This window comes from Sarcophilus harrisii, chromosome 3, assembly GCF_902635505.1.
Source record: "Sarcophilus harrisii chromosome 3, mSarHar1.11, whole genome shotgun sequence".
Taxonomy (NCBI): domain Eukaryota; kingdom Metazoa; phylum Chordata; class Mammalia; order Dasyuromorphia; family Dasyuridae; genus Sarcophilus; species Sarcophilus harrisii.
In genome coordinates this window covers 403,647,629-403,667,876 of record NC_045428.1, presented here as the reverse complement: position 1 = coordinate 403,667,876, position 20,248 = coordinate 403,647,629, and the positions used below count along the sequence as shown (strand labels likewise).

Genomic DNA, 20,248 nt, shown 5'->3' with positions numbered 1-20,248 from the left:
AAACAAATAGGAAAAAAGGAGTGCAAGGTCTCACTTTTCTTAGTAAAGATAGACAATCTTCAGGTAAGAGAAGAAGGAAGGGGAATGTCAGAGATTTGAAGATGGAAAGGGAAATTTGATATAGGATTTATGGTAAGTGACAATTGAAATGAAATGGGGAGGACTAAAAGGATTGCCTTTCTTCACCAATGATGATTCAGTTGAAGCTAGATAACATAAATCTGTAGTGTATCCAGTTAGCATAATTGTGTGATTTCATCCAGCTCTATATAACAGCAGCTGAGTAAAAGAAGACAAATGGCAGAAGTAATCTGGGATTGATATTTGCTGAGGCATGAACATCAATTGGACATGAGAGCAAAGATTCACAAGTAGGTGATAATGTAGAGTTGAATTGGCTATTCATAGTGTTAAGACTAGGAAAGGCAAAAAGTGAAATCATGAATATGTGTAAATAGCTTTAGAAGGAGAATGTATAGTTAAATGGTGGTCATGATAAGGGTGAATGAGTGAGAAACTGAGACAATAGAATGATAGGAAGTTAAGATTCAACAGAATTTTTGTCTTAAAGATTGTTGTTTGTCCTTTATTCTCGAAGAGGACCACAACATTGGAGAGGTGATGCCATGGAGTAGATGATGAGATTTAAGGAGAATGAGGAATCAAGAAGTTAGAATTTGTTGTGGTTGTGTTGTTTCAGTTGTGTCTAATTCTTCATGACCCCATTTGGGGATTTCTTGTCAAAGATACTGGTAATTCAATACCTTTCTTCCCTCTAATTACTTTATTAAAATAAGCAACAACAACAAAAAAGATCTGAAATCATTCTCTTGTGCATTGAAATTCATTTATACTAATTTGTTAACTGTTTCATTGTAATTATATATTTAAGCATTTTCATCTTTTCTGATGCAATGAAAAACTTTATTGTCCTTTTTTTTTCCTTTTCTATGTCTGAGGCTTTCTCTGAAGGTAAACATGTTTTCTAGTGCTAAATATACTTAGTTTTAAATGAGAAGTTTTTGTGGTGAGATTTGAGGGAGATTACAAATAGTTCTGGGTTAGAAGGGATAGTATAATTAATAGGTCACTAGGTGGAGTTGGCAGAGAAAGCTTGAAGTACTTACTGATAAAATTACTCTCAGAAGCAGACAGGGAAGAGCACTGATAGGGATCAGTTCAGATTTACATTTCTACTTTTGTGGAGGTCTTGTGTAATCTTATATACAATTATACAATACAAAATACAATACAACTAAATACAATTACTATATACAATAGAAAGCCACGTTATGATGTCAAACCCCTGAGGTTAAATTTCCCCTATAAACCTACTTATATAGCCCATGTCACCTTTGCTGAATTCTTTTGAATTAGTCGGCCAAGGTGTTCTGTCTCATGGAGTTTTTCTTCCCATTCCCTCCACCATGCCTCATGTTGTTGTTTTTTCCTTATAGCTAACTATAGCCCTTTTAGGGTCCTAATTACCTTTTAAGATTTACCCTTCCAGTCAATAGTTGTATTCCTACCTCATGAAGTATTCCCGTTCTCCTGGTAAATTGTGAGTTCCACTAAGGAACTTGGCTTTTCCATTCTTAATTGTAAAAATCCCTTTCTTTCCAAACTGTATCCTCTCCCAAATCTGTTTCTTATTTACCACCCCTGGTGCCTATTTTACATTGTCATTTTGTCTGTAATCTCTTCTTGTAAATAAGCATATTTTTTGCCAAAGAGAAAAGCCATTGTGAATTCTTCATATGAACTGAATCCCAATATTTGGTGCCAAACTCCAACATATGGTGCCAATTGCTCTCAATCTCATCATTTGATGCTGAATCTCAAACACATCATAATTGCTCTGCTATAGAATCAGTGGTTGTCTATTGAAAGTAAACCAAATGCAACAGAATTTAAGAAGGTCACTTAGATTTTTTTAATAAATAGGTTTTTATTTTCAAAATACATGCAAAGATAATTTTCAACATTCAGCATTGCTAAAACTTGTGTTCCATTTTTTCTCCCTCCTTCTCCCTTCCCCTAGATAGCAAGTAATCCAAAATAAGTTTAAAAATGTGTAATTCTTCTAAACATATTTCCATATTTATTATGCTACACACACACACACACACACACACACACACACACACACACACATACACACACACACAAAATCAGATCAAAAAGGAAAAAAAAATGAGAAAAAATAAACAAACAAGCAAACAACTACAAAAAAAGGTGAAAATACTATGTTGTGATCCACATTCAGTCCCCACAGTCCTCTCTCTGGATGAAGATGGCTTTCTCCTTCACAAGTCTATAGAATTGGCCTGAATCATCTCGTTGATGAAAAGAGCCTAGTCTAACAGAGTTGATCATCACATAATCTTGTTTTCTTGGTTCTACTCACTTTACTTAGCATCAATTCATGTAAGTCTCTCCAGGCCTTTCTGAAATCATCCTGCTATCATTTTGGTTTTACAATAAATATGTATGTGGGGGGAGACACACTTGGTGAGGCCCTCCTCACCCTCTTCCCACCTATTGATGAAATCTAATAGTGAACAAAGTATAAAGAAGAATTTATATTATGTTATTGATATAATGCAGCTTCTAGGAAGGAGGGGGTAAATTAGCTAATGGAGACCAGATTCTCTTTGTACAGGACCATTAAATGTTGGATTCAAAGGAGACCTCATAAAGATTAGGGTTCCAGACTGGTGTCGTGAGGTGTTTCAAAAGAATTTATTTTCAGGCTTATATCCGTCTCCAAATCAAGGGGCAAAGTTTATTATAACTGTAACGCCAGTTGAAGTAGGCTAAGTTCCAAAGGAATTTAGCAAAGAACCAGGAGCAAGAAGATACCTTTATAGGAAGAATATTAGAAAGATCTAGTGCTTTATGTCACTGATATACTGATTTTATGGTAAAACTGAGGAGTGGTCTTAGAGTTGGTATTATTAAAATGTTATAGCATTAATTGTTAACAATAAAATTGTAAAAGTAAAATCTGTTAAATTAAAATTTACACTCTAGTATTCATTGCCAAATTTTTTTTTCTAGGAGGACCAGGATGGTAGCCAAGGTGTGGGCAAACGCAAGAGGGTAAAATTAAGCAGCAGTGTCAAAGGTATTTATAAAGTGATGATTTAATTTTGTTCTCATGTTTGTTGGTTCTGTTTTTGTCTTGCATAAAAACTCCCAAGGTGATTCAGTTAGTGTACCAAAAACCCTAGCCAATTTAAATTGGGTAAAGGGAATCTTTTATAGTTTTATAATTCACAGTGACATATAATTAGTTATCTGTAAAAATGACAGATAAAATGTACACTATTGGACATTTATTGATGTTTTTTATATAACTATATTTGACCTTAAAAAAGGCTTTCCTTTGGTCTGTTTGATTTTTATATAATGCTTTATTTGGCATGAAATTTATTATTTTGATGAAGTTTATGAGGTTTAAAATTATTAATTTTTAATCTGGGAAAGTCTAGAGCTTTTCAAGTTCATGGAAGGACATTGTAAGTCACAACTTAATGTTGCTAAATTATAGGTATAATAGCTTTTTAAACCTTTTTTTCCCCTTACCATTTAGGTTCAATCATGTTTTTGGTTGTCTCTGGAGGACTAAATTAGGGTCACTCATTGAAGCAGTTGGAATGAACTCTCTCTGATTTTTAAAAATGAGGAGACCTGGTTAGTTTAGTTCCCTCTACCTCTTTAAGTTCCTTCATTGGTGGCAAATGATTCTCTAAATGATGATAATATAGTAACTAGGAAAGAAAAAAATGAGAAAATCTGTGCATAGAATTTTAAATGTCCAAAAAACATGAGAGAGAAAAGAAGAGAAAAATTAGAGATATGGTATAAAGTAGACTAGTACTGCTAAATGTTATTCTTTTGCATAGTCTACAAGTTCATACATAGCCTTTGATCTAGGGTTAGCTCAGGGGTTTAGATTATGATTTTTTCTCAGCTTTAAGAATTCAGATCTTAGGAATTTCTGGGAAGACTATGTTTATTCCCAGACCTATAAAAACAAATTACAGTATTAGGACCTCTCTCATCAATAGAATAGAACTCTCCAGATTCCTAAGGAATGTCTGAACCTAACTACCTTGGATATTCAATCACCTGGCTTGGAATAAATCTTTAGATGACTCTCAATTAGAAAATCTCTTTTCAGCTCAGTGGTTCTGCTTTATATTTAGGAAATACTTGAAATGTGGTTTTGTACTACATTTATATAGTATGACTTTGGTCACAACTAATTCCTATTTGTAGTTAATAATGAAATACATTTGTTTATGTGTTACTTTTTGTCTGGATTCATGATAAAAAAGGAAAGAATATTGTTCTTTTCACTATTCTTGGAAGTGAAAGTTTATCACCAAAAAGACATATTTTATAGCTGATTGTTTTTAGGATTGAATTCAGTGTTTTTCATGCTTAAAAGTAGTAAAAAATGATGTAAGCCTTTAATTATTTTTTGATGTGTTTTATTATTCAGCGTATCTTAGTTTCTTGAAACAATACTGATATCTTGCAATGCTATCAAATAATCAGAAGTTATTCTCTATGTTAAGGAAAATTTGACTTGACATTTTGAAAATAAGGTGGTATTAAATATGGAAACAATTATGGAGCCATCTTCAGTTTCTATGTTTTTTTTATGTTTTTTTGTTTTTTTTTTTGCTGAGGCAATCTGAGGTCAAGTGACTTGCCCAGGATCATACAGCTTGGAAGTGTTAAGTGTCTGAGGTCAAATTTGAACTCAGGTCTTCCAGACTTCAGGATTGGTGCTCTATATACTGCGTCACCTAGCTGCCCCAGTTTCTATGTGTTTTAATGTAGATTTTTGAACTATTCCTGACTGATTTTAGCTGAAATGAAGCATAACATATTAAGTAAAATTATTTACAGTTAGGAATTTTAAGACAAGTTGGGAAGAGAACTTAGGAAAAAAATAAGAGTAACAAACAAATAAAGAAAATTATGAACAGAAAGTTAACTAATTGGAAGAAAAAGTCCAAAAGCTTATGGAAGAAAATAACTCTTTAAAAATTAGAACTGGGAAAGGGTAAGCTAAAGTCTTTAGCTTACCTAAAGACTTAATAAGACACAAGAAATAATAAAACAATCAAAAAAATGAAAAAAATGGAAGAGAATGTGAAAATATCACATAACAAAACAACCTAGAAAACAGATTGAAAGGAGACAATATTAGAATTTTTGGTGTATGTGAAAGTAATGATTTTGTGTGTGTGTGTGTGTGTGTGTGTGTGTGTGTATGTGTATGTGTATTTTGAAGATATACTTCAAGAAATTAAGGAAAATTGCTTTGAAGTTTTAGAACTAGAGAGTGAACTAGAAATTGAAAAAAATCCACCAGTCACTACCTGAAAGAGATCTCAAGATGAAAACTAATAGGAACTCCTAGGTCAAGGAAAAAATACTACAAGCAGTTAGAAACAATTTAAATACTGTGGAACTAATCAGAATAACACATGATTTAGTAGCTTCTACATTAAAAAACCAAAGATCATGGAACATGATATTCTGAAGAGGAAAGGAATTTACTTAACAAAGTTGAATGTAATCCTGTGAAAAAAAAAAGGGTGAATGAATTAAAGGACTTTCTGGTATTTGTGAAGGAAAGATCAAAACTGAATGGAAAAGCTCACCTATAAGAAATAGGGGAAATATTAAAAGGCCAATTATGAAGGATTTAATAAGGCCAAACTATTTAGTTCTTATATGGGAAAATGTTATCTGTAACTCTTAAGCATGTTATCATTTAAATGTGGAAATATGTTTAGAAGAATTGCACATGTTTAATCTATTGAATTACTTGCTGTCTAGGGGATGGGGGAGATGAGATGGGAAGGAGAAAAATTTGGAACACAAGATTTTGCAAGGGTGAATGTTGAAAATGATCTTTGCAAGTATTTAAAAAAATAAGCTATTATCATATTTTTAAAAATGTCATCATTAAGAATTGAACACGTTTAACCTATGTGAGATTGCTTGATGTCTTGGGGAGGGGTTAGGAGGATAGGAAGAAGAAGAAAAACTTGGAACATCAGATTTTGCAAATTTGAATGTTGAAAACTATCTTTTCATGTGTCTGGAAAAATAAAATACTATTTTAAAAAAGAATGTTATCATTACTAGTGTTTGAAATAGCATATGTAGGTTGAAGGCTTTGGTTGAGGTAACTATGGATTATCCTAAAAAATAAAATTTGGTGGAAAGAGGTAAAATGGAGCAATTATAATATGCAAATGAAGAGTGAAAGGAAGAATTGAGTGGGGGACAGGAGGAGATGGAAGGCTAGTAGTGTTAGAACCTTATTCTCATCAGAACTGGGTTAAAGAGTAGCAACATATACATATAACAGTGGTAACATATACATAACTAATAGTCAAATAGAAATGTGAGAAGATAGGTTAAGGAAGGGACCCTTGGAAAGGTGTGCATATCAAGAAATGGGTAAGGGAAAAGGATAAAGGTGGGATTCTAAGAAGGTTGAATAGATTAAGGAATAGGAAAAAAGGTAGAGAAGATAAGAGAGGGCTTTTTAGAAGGTGTATGAATTAGAAGGACAAGTAAATTAGATATCTGAGGAGGTATAGAGAAGGAGAGAAAGATAAAGAGGAAGAAAAAAACAGATTGGAGGGAAATATATACAACAAATAATTATAACTTTGAATGTGAATGTGATTAAAATGGTTAAACCACCTATAAATGAAAACTGATAACAAAATGGATTAAAACCCAGAATCTATGTGTTGTTTACAAAAAAAAAAAAAACATTTAACAATGAGAGATGTACAAAGAGTAAAAATAAAGAACCGGAGTAGAATTTGTTATTCTCTAGTTGATGAAAAAAAAAAAAAGGACTACCAGTCATGATTTCAAAGTTAAAGCTGAAATAGATTTAATTAAAAGAGATAATTAGGGAAAACTGTAATAAAAGATATAATAGGTAATATATAGCATCCACATTTTTAAAGGTGGAAATAGATAGCAAAACTATGATAAATAGAATCACAATAGTAGTGAGGACTTCAGCCTACCTCTTTCGGACCTAGAAAAAGGACAAATTAAAATCCCTAATTAAACATCAAAATGAAATCCTAAATAATTTAAGGTGAGATTAATAAAATTGAACATAAGGAAACCATTGAATTAATAAATAAAATTAGGAGTTGGTTTTATGAAAAAACAAACCTACTAAAATAGATGAACCATTGGTTAATATATATATAAAAGAGAGGACAACCAAATCACTAGTATCAAAAATCAAAAGGGAGACTATACCACTAATGAAGGTGAAATCAAAACAATTATTAGGAGTTATTTTCCTCAATTATATGAAAAAAATTTAACAACTTAAGTGAAATGGAAGAATATTTAGAAAAATATAAACTGCCTAGATTGACAGAAGAGGAAGTAGAATATTTTAAATCTATTTTAGAAAAATAAACAGGCCAAAATGAGCTTCATATGAAAAAAGAATTGGGACTAAGATAGATTTACTAAGTGAATTTTACAAAATTTTTTTTTCAAATGTTAGAGAAATTATTTGGGATCTTAGGCAAAGAAGGAGTCCTACCAAATTCCTTTTATGAATACTAGGATGGTAGCTGGGTGGTTCAGTGGCTATTCCACTACCTGAATTCAAATTTGACCATAGACACTTCTTATCTGACCATGTCAGGTTAATTATTTAAAAAAAAACAAAACAAACAAACAAACAAAAAAACTAGGAGGCTACAATGATGTATCACACAAATTATATATTGTGATGAAGTTAGATTTATATCAGGACTGCAGGGATGGTTTATCATAAGGAAAACTATTTTAGTTTTTTAGATCAATTAGATCAATAAAAAACGTAACAAAGATTATATGATTATATCAGGAAATGCAGAAAAACTGTGAGAATTCAAAACACTCATTCCTTTTAAAAAACACAAACGTGGCAGCTTGCATGGTGCAGTGGATAGAGCATCAGGAGGACCTGAGTTCAAATTTGGTCTCACTCAACATTTCTTAGCTGTGTGACCCTGGGTAAGTCACTTAACCCCAATTACCTCAGCAAAAAAAAAAAACCAGAACAAAATAAAACACTGGAAAGCATAGATATAAGTTGGTTTTTCCTTAAAATGATTAGAAGCATTTCCTTAAAACCATCAGCATTATTTGTAATGAGGATAAGGTAGAAGCCTTCCCAGTAAGATCAGCAGTATAAGAAGGATATCCATTATCATCAGTATTATGCAATATTTATTAGAAATGCTAGAAAAATGTAATCAAAATTATTAGAAGTCAATAGGGTAACAAAATATATTTCCTTTTGCAAGTGATATGGCCTAGAAATTCAACTAAAAAGTTAGTTGGAACAATAATTTTAGTCAAATAACAGAATATTACATAAATCATCAAAATTTCTATATATCATTAACAAAACACTGCAAGAATAAATGTACCCCATTTAAAATAACTGTAGATACCACAAAATACCAGGGAGTATAAGACAAATCCAGAAAGTACATGAAAATAATTTAAAAAAAATTTTTATATAAAAATAAAATCAGATTTAAATAATTGGAGAAATATTCATTGTTCATGGATGGATAGAGTCAATATAATGAAAATTACATTTTTACCTAAAAACTTAAGTCAATATCATCCCATCTTAACTACCAAAAATTACCTTATTGAGGTAGAAAAAATAATAAAATTCATTTGGAAGAATAAAAGATAAAGAATGTCAAAGGAATTAATAAAAAAAGTGAAGATATCAGTACCACATCTTACTTAAACTATTATCAGATGTTAATTATCAAACTATCTAGTACTGGCTAAGAAATAGAATGGTAGATCATTGGAACAGAGTAGACATACAATATATTTCAGTAAATCATCATAGTAATTTGTTTGCTACATATAAAGATTTAAGCTTGTGGATTAAGAATTCAGTATTTGATAAAAATGTGGGGAAAATTGGAATGAAGTCTGGCAGAAATTGGATATAGATTGATATCTTACTATTTACCAAAATAATATTTTACCAAATATTATTTATCAAAATAAGGTCAATATGGATATGTGACCTATGTATACAGGGAGATAGCATAAGTAAATCAGAAGAACATGGAACATAGTACCTATCAGATTTATGGATGGGAAAGAAATTTAAGAATAAACAAGAGATTGAGAGTATTTTAAGATGTAAAGTGGATAATTTTGATTATAAATGAAAAAGGCCTTGTACAAGTAAAAGCAACATAGCCAAGATTATAGAAAAACAAAAAATTGAGGGGAAAATTTATAGATATTTTCTCAGATAAAGGTCTCTTATCTCAAATATATAAAGAAGTTTGTCAAATTTATAGGAATATGAGTCATTCCCCCATTGATTAATGGTCAAAGCATATGAACAGGCTGTGGTAGTTTTTTTTTTTTTTTTTTTTTTTTTAATGAAGAAATCAGCCATCTAAATTTGTGAAAAAATTCTCTGCATTATTATTGACTAGAGAAATTCAAGTTAAAACAACTTTGAGATATCTATCAGCTATCGGATTGGCTAACATGTTAAGACGGGGAAAATGACAATGTTGGAAAAGATGTGCAAAAAATGGGACACTAATACACTGTTGATGGAATTGTGAACTGATCCAACCATTTTGGATAACAGTATGGAAAGTATGCTCAAAGAATTATAAAACTATGTTTACCCATTGACCTAACAATACCAGTATTAGGTCTGTTTTCCAAGATGATCAGGAAGAAAGGAAAAGAATCTATATTTAAAAAAAAATATTTATAACAGCTCTTTTTGTTGTATCATCTTGGGCATGGTTTAACAAATTATGATTATATAATAACTATGATGAAATAATACAGTGTTGTAAGAAATGATGAGCAGGTTGATTTTAGAAAAACACAGACAGACTTGCATGAAATAACAAGTAAAATTAACAGAAACAACAGAATGTCTTATATAATAGCAGCAATATTATTTGAAGAATAACTGTGAATGACTAAATTATTCTGACTCTTATAAATACATTAGTTACAAAGGCCTGTCAAGGAAGATGCTATATCCACTTTCAGAGAAAGAGCTGAAAAATAGAAGTAAGCATAGTATGTCCTTTACTAAAACTCACATAAATGCTAATGAACACATAAGAATCAGTTGCTTAAAGAAACACAACATGGATCTTTGTACTGGCCTTTCCATTTTATTTATAATAAATTCCTTGTTCCATGATTAATTTTTTTTTTCTTTTTGCTGAGGCAGTTGGGGTTAAGTGACTTGCCCAGGGTGACACAGTTAGGAAGTATTAAGTATCTGAGATCAGATTTGAATTCAGGCCCTCCTGACTTCAGGGCTGGTGCTCTATCTACTGCGCCACCTAGCGGCTCCTTAATTTGGGTTTTTTTACTGGTGGCAAAGTGGATATAGTGCTGGTTTTGTAGTCAGAAGACCTCAGTTCACATCTAGCCTGAAATACTAGCTGTGTGACTTTGAGAAAATTTCTTAACCTCTTTGCCACAGTTTCTTTAACTGTAAGGTAAGGATAATAGTAGCACCTAACCCGTAAGTTTGTTTTGAGGATCAAATGACACAATATTTGTAAAAAGTACTTAAGTAGTCCAGTGTCTGCCACATATTAGGTACTATGTGCTTCCCCAATTTTTTTTTTTTCTGACATGGAATCTGTCAGTTTGCCGTATTCCATAGTTTCTGTATATTCCTTTTTATTTCTCTTTTAAAATGACCACTTTTAGATTTATTTTGCCTTTTTAAAAATTTTTAATCAAGTTTCTTATTATCTCAGTACAGATGCTTCTGAAATCTGTATTTCTAGCCCTAGTGACATCTTGACTAATTGCTTCATAAGTATTTGAAACTCAAAATGTCCAAAACAGAATCCCTTATCTTTTCTTCAACTCTGACCATCTTCTTAGCTTTTTTATTTTTAAGGCCACCACCATCCTTCCTGTTATCACAATTTCTTCCAGTCTTTACTTTTCATCCACACTGCATATGTAAGTTTGTTGTTAGGTTTTATCATTTTTATCTTTGTAACATTTGTAATATACATCCCCTTCACTCGTCTCATAAATTCTGTTTGAGACCCCTCATTACTACTTACCTGGAATATTGCAGTAGCCTTCTGATTGGTCTTTCTGCCTCAAGGTTCTCCGTACTCTTGTCTCTCCTTTACTCAGCTACCAAAGTGATCTTCCAAAAATACAGGTGCCACCATGTCAACTTTCTCTTTATTAAGCTCTAGCTATTTCCTATTGCTTCCAAGATCAAATATAAAATCCATCTTTTGTTATTTAAAAAGTCCTTCATAACCCCTTAAACTTCTTTTCTCTCTAGTTTTCTTATACTTAATTCCCCTTATGAACTCCAAGATCCAGCTACACTGATTTGTTCTTTGTACCTCGTCTTCCATCTCCCAACTCAATTTATTTGCATGGTTGTCCCATATGTGTAAATATTGTTCTTTATCTTCTATTTCTATCTTCTCTGTATATCTTCAAGATATATTTTCCATTTATACTTATATATGGAATCTGTACCATAATTACTTAAACAATGACATTAGAATGCGAGCACCTTGCAAGCATGGATGATATTTTTGCCTTTTTTTGTATTCTCAGTGCTTGATGTATATAGTAAGTAGTAAATAAATACATGGCACTGCATAACAATATATAAGTATTGGGCTACTACTATTTTATAAATTTATTCTTAGGTTGCTGAAAATTAGAAACTTTTCTAAAGAGGTATACAGTGTACTTACAGTTTATACATAATTATCTCTACTACAGCTTGCTTAAACTAAGGGGATAATGAAATGATAAGGAAGGATTTTTTTTTTTCTGTAGTTGAATTCACAGTCTAGATCTTGAAGTTTTACACAATCAAAAGTTTGTGCTTGGCTTTATTCTTCTTTGATTTTGGTTGAACTTATCAACATTTCATACATAAAGATTGGTAACACTGTTAAATTCATAGAATGTTTTGTATAAGAATCAGAGTGTGTATCTTATGTTTATAATATTGAGATTATAATACATAATAGTTTTACTTCCTCCCTATTCCATTTCTGCCCAAATCACATGAAAAATAAGTTTTGTCGTGTGAAGTTTTGAACTATGTGAAGTATATTGTATATAAAATAGATTGTAAACTTTTTGAGGGTTGATGACTTTAATTTTGTTTATCTCATTACCTGGCACATAGTTGATTTATAATCAAGACGATAATCTCTAATGAGCTATATATTGTTTTTTGAATTTTTGGCATGCTTTTATTGATATTTTTTGTTTTTGTCACATATGTGTTGTCTTCCTTTTCTCCTTGCCTCTCTTCTTGCCTTCCTTTGTACCTCTCTTCTTTCCTTCCCCTATTTCTTCTTTTCCACTATTCCTCCCCCCCATTTTTTCTTTTTCCTCTCCCTCATTCCTTTATACCCTTCCTTCTCCCCTTTCCCTCCCCTATTCTTCCCTCCCTCTTTCTCTCCCTTGCTCCCTCCCTCCCTTCCTCCTCCTCTCCTTCTTTTCCTCTCTCCCTCTCTCACACTTTCTTTCCCTCCCTTCCATCCCTCTCTCCGTCTGTTTCCCTCTCCCCTTCATCTAATGAAAATCTGTTGGCATTCTGCTGCCCTCATAATCCCCAAACCTATTTTCAGTCCTCCCTAATAAGTCCTTCTATTTTTTGATCCTCAGTTCTTTCCTAGTCTGTTCACTAGCTATACTTGTCTTTTTTGATTCCTTGGTTCAACCAGTTCAATTTTATAACTGCTTCTTAACATAACCTCAACATAACCGCAACATAACCTCAATTGTATCCTTACTATGGCAGGGCATTCCTTTTATACTTCATGTCCTAGTGAGTAATTAATTTACTATTTTACTCACCATAGATAAAAAACCTCCCATGACTTTATCCTTCTCACTCTTTTAACTTGAAACCTTGGTTAATATTTTACTGAAAAAATTGAAATTGCTGAGACCTCCCTTTTCTTACTTCTTCATCTCACAGGTTCTACCACTGTTGTCTTTGACCTTGTTTTTCCTAATCAGATGTCCTCCTTTTCAAAAATCATCTCACTCTACATGCTTATGTATGTAGGATGTCTTCATCAAATCACTTCCTTTATTATCTGTATTCTTACTTACTTTCAATATTTCTCTGTTTACTGCCTGTTTCCTTACTGCCTACAAAACATGCCTATGTCTCCTCCATCCTCAAAAAGCCCTCACTTGACATATCCATCTTTTCCTGATATTATCCCATAGCTTCTTCCCTTATGTCACCAAACTTTTTGAGATGTCTCTCTGTAATGGAAACCTTTACATCTTTTCTTCCCATTTTCCTCTTAACTCTCTACAGTCTGACTGCTGACTTTATCATTCAACTGAAACTGCTTCTCCAAAATTACTAGTTACACTTTTAATTGACAAATCTAATGATCTTTTCTCATTCTTCATACTTCTTGACTTTTCTGAAGCCTTTGATGCTGTCAATTGTCACCTCTTGATACTCTCTTCTTTTTAGATTTTCATGACTCTACTATCTCTTGTTTCTTCTATCATTTTGACTGATCTTTGAAGTCACCTTTGCTGGATGTTTGTACAAGTCATATCACTAATGGTAGGTGTTTGTCCCAGAGGACTCTGTCCTGGATTTTTGTCTCTTCTCCCTCTATAATATTTCACCCTGGTGATTTCATTAAGTGTCATGGAGCTGATGAGATTAACAATTTTTATAATCAGTTGTCATTTCTATGCTGATGATTATCAGATCCAATTTTCCAACTTTAACTTCTCTGCTGACATCCAGTTAAAATCTTCAAATGCCTATTGGACTTTTTGAACTGAATGTTCTTAGATATTTTTTAACGGAACATGTCCCAAATTGAATTCATTCATATGTCCTCACCTCTTCTAAACTCCCTTATTACTGTTAAGGACACCAACGTTCTCCCAGTCACTCAGATTCACAATTAGGTGCCATCCTTAACTCCTTCCTATTTTTCATCTCCAAGATCCATTTTGTTGCCAGATTTCTTAATCTTTCTGAAAGCTCAGGTTTCGTCATATCATCCTCCCAATAAAATCCAAGGGTTTTCTATCACCTCTGAGATCAAATAAAAAATTCTCTATTCAAAATCTTTTATAACCTCTCTCTACATCAAATCTTTTTACATCTTATTCCTCCCATGTTCTTTGTGATCCTATGACATCTCTTGCCTCCTGTCTTCTTTCAAATCCTACCTAAAATCCTACCTCCTACTAATTTCTCTTAGGTCTAATGCTTTTCCTTTCTTGATTATTTCCAGTTCCACTTGTCTCCCCCATTAGACCATATTCCTTCATTTCAGGGACTATCTTTTGCCTTTCTTTGTGTCCCCAGTGTTTAACCCAGGAGCTGGTACATAGTAGGCACTTATATGTTATTGATTTTGTCTTTTTTTTTTTTTCAGGATAGGGGAGATGTGATGTGGGCATGTTTATGAACCAATAGAAAAAGAGAGACAAAAAATAAATGAAAGAGTGAAGCTGACAGAGAAGGTAGTTTTTTGGAGGAGACGAAATGGCATAGGATCACTTGAGCAGCCTTCATAAGGAGAAAGGCCATTTCATCATATAAGATGGAGATAGAAAAGAAAGTGAAAGTAGGCACCTGAGTCAGGAGGTGAGGAAAAAGAGAGTAGAGGTAGTCCATGGCAAATGGTCTTAATGTTTTCTATAAAAGGAGGGGGACTCATAGGAGGTTTGAGAAGGGATGAAAAGAAGAAACCACTGTGAAAATTGGTATAGTGAGTTGATAAGGAAGATATAATAGGTAAAGTTGATAAGGAAGGTGTAATAGGTAAGGGCCCAGTTGAGGTTCTATAACATAAATTTGTAGTGAACACAATGGTTATGTGATTTTACTCCACCTTGCCTTACAAATGTACAGGCAGTGAATGGTGGGAGTGATCCAAGACTAAAGCTTAACTGGGTATGATAAAGGGCTTAAGAAGAATGACAAGTATAAGTTTGAATTTATTTCATCAAGCAGTCAAGTTAGAGAAAAAACATGGGAGTAGTTGATGCAGGTGAGATTGCCTGAGTGGGAATTGGAGATCATAGTATGGATGAAGAGTAGATATATAAGAGAAAGCAGAGGGAGAGATGAAAAACCACTAGATGATGTTTGGATAAGGGGATTTCTGAATTCTTGTATGAATGTGGATTTGAATATATTTGTGGATGATGGCTAGATGACCATTTGTATAGGTTTGAAATGGGGTGAAGGAGTAACTTATGGGAGGCTAAGTAACATAGATTGAGGAACTGGTTGTTTATGGTATTTGAGGAAGAATCAATCAATCAATCAAGTCTTCTGGTAGGAGGGCAGGAGTTGAGGAGGAGAGAAAAATTGTGATCCAGGTATACTCATTGAAGGAGGAAGGGAGGTGTCTTGGGATCTATAGACAATAGGTACTAGGATTTTGATCAAGTGGTGGATGTGAAAATATCATGAACCTCAAAGGAAGAGAGTTTATCGAATAGTGGAGGAAGGAGGGAAAATCTGTAAGTGATCGTGGGGAACAAGAAATATTCCAACTCCCTACCCTTGACTGGTATACTGAAGAGAGTAATTGTCCAGATTGTAAGAAAGTCCAGATTGTACTGCAAAGGGTAGTCAGAGAGGTTGTGTCATTAAAGGAAAACCAGGTTTCAGAGAAAACTAGTAGATGGATGGAATGGGAGAGGAACAGTTTTAAGATGAGGGGAAAGTTGTTGCTTATGGAATAGGCATTTCAGTAGGCATAATGGAAAAGTGGTAGATGGAGTGAGGATAAAATTTTGTAGTAAGAGAGGGATTAGAATGAGGAATCAGGTGGTAGTGTGGAGTGGGGTTTGAATAATGTTCTATAGGAATTCAGAGTCATTAGGATGTGAAGAGAATAATCAGCTGTGAAAATAGTCATTATTGAGAGAAATGCCATTCATCTATCTTCAAAGGACAGGTACAGCAGAAGATGGGAGCCTTCATGTCAAAGGGAAAGTTGCTCTTCTTTGACCTGGAGATTCTCCTTATCCGAGTAGTGAGATTGGTTTGACAACAGATGAAAGTGACTGCTTTGGAGCAGTTGGAAGATGCCCTGACTGGCTTCTAACAGCTTTTGCTCAGGGACTTATTGTGCTGAGTAGGAGATGGAAGGTTCAACGTGGCTAGCTCACCTATGATCTGAGGTCTTCTCACTTGAGGATGCTGTCTGTGAAGTGGCATATATTCATGTACAACAACTTTTATAGCCTTTTCCCAGTCAGTGACTATTTTCTTTGTTTTTACTTCTTTGCTACTTTGTACAAACAACATTCTTTGTGTATCTTAGTATTCTTTTGACTTTTTTTTTTTAATCATTGGCTACCTTGGTATTAAAGCCCACCAGTAAGATCACTTAAATTAAGATAGTTATTGCTATTTTATTCAATTTTTCAGCATAATTCCAATTTATTTTTCAGATTAGTTATTTCACTGTACCATGCACATGCCCTCCAACACTTGAGTATTCCCAGTGGCCAATTTGCTGGGTGAGATAAAATTCTCAGTTGTGATTTGTATTTCTTTTTATTATTAATGGCTTAGAATGTTCTTTCAAATTAATAGTTGATAATTCTTATTTTGAAAACTTTTTTTTCTTATTTTTTGGTCACTAGTTTATTGGGGAATGGCTTTTGGTTTAATATTTTTGTTGTACCTTGTATATACAGAGGTAGCTAGGTGATATAGTGTATAAATTGCTGGACTTGGTAGACCTGGGCTCAAATTTGCCTCAGATGCTTACTAGTTATGTGACCCTGGGTAAATCATTGATTACTTCAGTTACCTCCTTTGTAAAATGGGAATAATAACAGCACATTCCTCCCAGGGTTAATTGGGAGGATAAAATGAAATAACACTTGCAAAGTGTGCTATTATAACCTAAAAGTTCTTTATAAACACTAGCTATTATTACTATTGTTATTATATTAGACCCTTATCAGAGATAATTTATACAAAGATTGTTTTCCAAGTTTCCTTTTTTTAATCCTAGTTATATTACTTTTGTCCTTGATAAAACTTTTCATATTACATATAAGCAAAAATAACCTATTTCATCTTTTATGACCAATTCTATTCCTTATTTGTTTTGTAATTCACTTTGCATCTATAGTTATAGTTGATCTAGGTACTTGATCTGATTCCTCAATTTTTTTTTTTATGAGTCTGTGATATATAACCTTTAGCATTCAAATGATGCATCTATTTTGGATTTATTGTGGGATGTTTATAAGGTTTAAGCTTAATTTCTTTCAGATACTTTCCAGTTTTATAAGAAATTCTTGTCAAATAATGAGTTCTTCACCAGGTAATTTGTCACCAAGTTGATCCAGCAGTGGATTATTCAGTTCATTTGTTTCTGATTCTTGTTTATCTAGTCTGTTTCTCTGATCATTATTCTATGTAACCAATACTGAATATTTTTAATGGTAACTGGATAACTTTTATGATATGTACAATTCCCCTTTCATTCCTACTTATTTTTATTATTTTTCTTGATATTTTAGATTTTTTGTTTCTCCAAATGTCATTTTTTTTCTTGAACTCTTAGCAGATCAGAGACTCTTAGCTAGAGTCTTTTTGGTAGTTTGATTACTGTAATGTAAAATCTTGAAATTAACTTAGATGATGTAATTTTTATTACATTATCATGGATAAGTCATAAGTACTAAATATTTCCTGTTACCTAATTCACTCTGAGTTCTTGAAGGATTAAAATTTTTTTTTTCTGTGTAGGTTTTTAATATGCTTTGGAGGGTTAGCTTACATATATTTTTATGCAATTTGTAGAATTATTTTGAATGGAATTTCCATATATTATTGCTCGTTGTATTTTTTTTTTTTTTTTTTTTTTTTACAACATTGCCATCTAAAAATACCGTTGGTTTCTGTGGATTTTATTTTGAGTCCTGATGCTTTTCTGAAGCTTTTAATTGTCTCAGTTTTTTGATATTTCTTCAGGATTTTCCATGTAAATGATATCATGTTGTCAGTAAATAGGAATATTCTTATTTCATTTATGCCTTTAATTTTTTTTCTCTTATTTTACTATTAGTTCTGGCATTTCTAAAACTGTTTCAAATTAAAGCTGGGAAAGATTCTTTCCTTGCTTTGCTCCAGTATTGATTGGTAAAGCTTTTGGAATTTCTCTGTTGGGAATAATTTTTAGTTTTGATGCATACTTTAGAATGATGTTTTAAAAGGCTATTCTATACCTATTCTTTGTAGTTTTTTAAAAAAAAAATTAATCAAATTTTTTTTTGGTGGGGGGCAGGGCTATTGGGGTTAAGTCACATAATCAGGGTTACACAGTAATAAGTGTTGTACTTCAGGCCGTATTTGAATTCAATTCCTCCTGATTTGTACTTCAGGCCGTATTTGAACTCAATTCCTTCTGATTCCTGACATGACTGATGCTCTTATCTGTTGTATCATCTAGCTGTTCCAGTAGATTTATTTTTTAAAGAAGAAATGACTGTTGGAAGCTTTTTCAGCATCTATTGATATCATATAATTTAAGATGTTTTTCTTTTCAGTGTGTATATATGCCCATTTAATGTTAAATTATTCTTTTGTCTTTGGTATAAATATAACTTTATCTTAGTAAGTTTTGAATAAATTCCCTTCGTCTTTTTGCCAAGATTTTACAGAAAATTTTTAAATTGATATTGACAAATGATAGTTATATAATTTTCTTTATTTGCTTTGTCTTTCCATAGTTTAAATATTAAGATGTCTGTCTCAGAATGAAATTTTATAGCATATTTTCTTTCTCAGTTTTTGAGAATAATTTGTGTAATACCCTGTTAATAAAAAACAGCTGGGTCTTCTAAGTATAAGTAAGATTGATTTTTTTTAAACAAATCTTTTAAAAAATAAGTGTCAATTGTAAACCTAACGAAACCAAATTAGAAAACAAAATAGAGACACTATAAAATAGAAGTTTAACATTGAGTTTTATTAGCTAATAACAATTAACCTAAGCAACTCTTGTGTTACTTTTTAGGTGGAAAGAAGACACTTATAGAGGTAGTCATTTATATGGGGAGACTTTCAGAAAATTTTATGTGAAGGACTGGAATTTAAGTATATCCTATAAAAATTAAACTACTTGAAAAGAACTTTCAGGGCTTTAATGAAGAAATTACAGAGATAATTAGTTTTTAAATTTGTAGTTTTCAGAAAAAAATCTCTATCACTTTTTTCTACTTTTAAATAAGGATTTATCTGATATAAAAAATAAAAATAATTAGTTAATAATGAAAAATATTCATACCAAAGGAAAATCTTTAATTTGTTACTCAAATATGAATAAAGGAAACATCAATGACATTATTTTAAGGAATTGTTCTTTAAGGAAGTATTATTTAGTTATGTTGGTAATGACTTATGCCCTTTGTTATAATTTAGCAGGATGATTATAAAACTAAGGGAAATTTTTTTTTTTTTTTTTTTTGCTTTAGATTTCAAAACCTTCCTTTCCCTCCTTTTCTGTTATGGTTGGTTGTATGCTTTTTTTTTTTTTTTTTTTTTTGCAACATTTGAAATTAGTTTGCTTTAAAATAATTTTGAATGCTATAAGTTGGCTTTATTTTGAATGTTATTTGTTAGTTTGCTAATAATTCTGAAGAGCTAGAACTTCTACTTTTGATTCCCAAGACCCAGATCATGTTTAATGACTCAAATTTCCAAATATTTTAAATTATTTTTATATCAGTTTTTTTGATTTATGTTAATATATTTTGGTTGAATCTCATAAAAGTCAGGGTCTAATTCTTAGTTATGTATTGACAAGATGTTGCTGATATTTAGTTACTTAAATATTCTTTACATTAATGGTATAATATTAATTAATATAAAACACTTTAAATGTAATGTTAACTTGAGTGTAAAGCAGTTTAAATGCTTTGGGGTCATTTAAATCTGGTGAAAAAATTTTCCTTTTTATACAGATCAATCTATTATGGATGTTTTGAAACATAAAAGTTTTCTAGAAGAATTATTATTTTGGACTATAAAATATGAATTTCCACAAAAGATGGTAACTTTCTTACTCAACATGCTGCCAGATCAAGATTATAAGGTATCTTAAATTTTTCCTTTCTAAATTTATAC

General features: G+C 32.0%; 1 protein-coding gene across 5 annotated transcripts in view; it reads left to right on the top strand.

Annotated features, from left to right (window-relative positions):
* The window catches only part of UBR3 (ubiquitin protein ligase E3 component n-recognin 3), a 267,500-nt gene that overhangs the window by 71,740 nt on the left and 175,512 nt on the right, over positions 1–20,248 (top strand). For all 5 annotated transcript variants that reach the window (XM_031960483.1, XM_031960485.1, XM_031960486.1 and 2 more), the window contains 2 exons: positions 3,061–3,127; positions 20,086–20,216. In XM_031960483.1, coding sequence (XP_031816343.1) covers positions 3,061–3,127; positions 20,086–20,216 — 198 coding nt within the window. The remainder of the gene's footprint in view (positions 1–3,060; positions 3,128–20,085; positions 20,217–20,248) is intronic.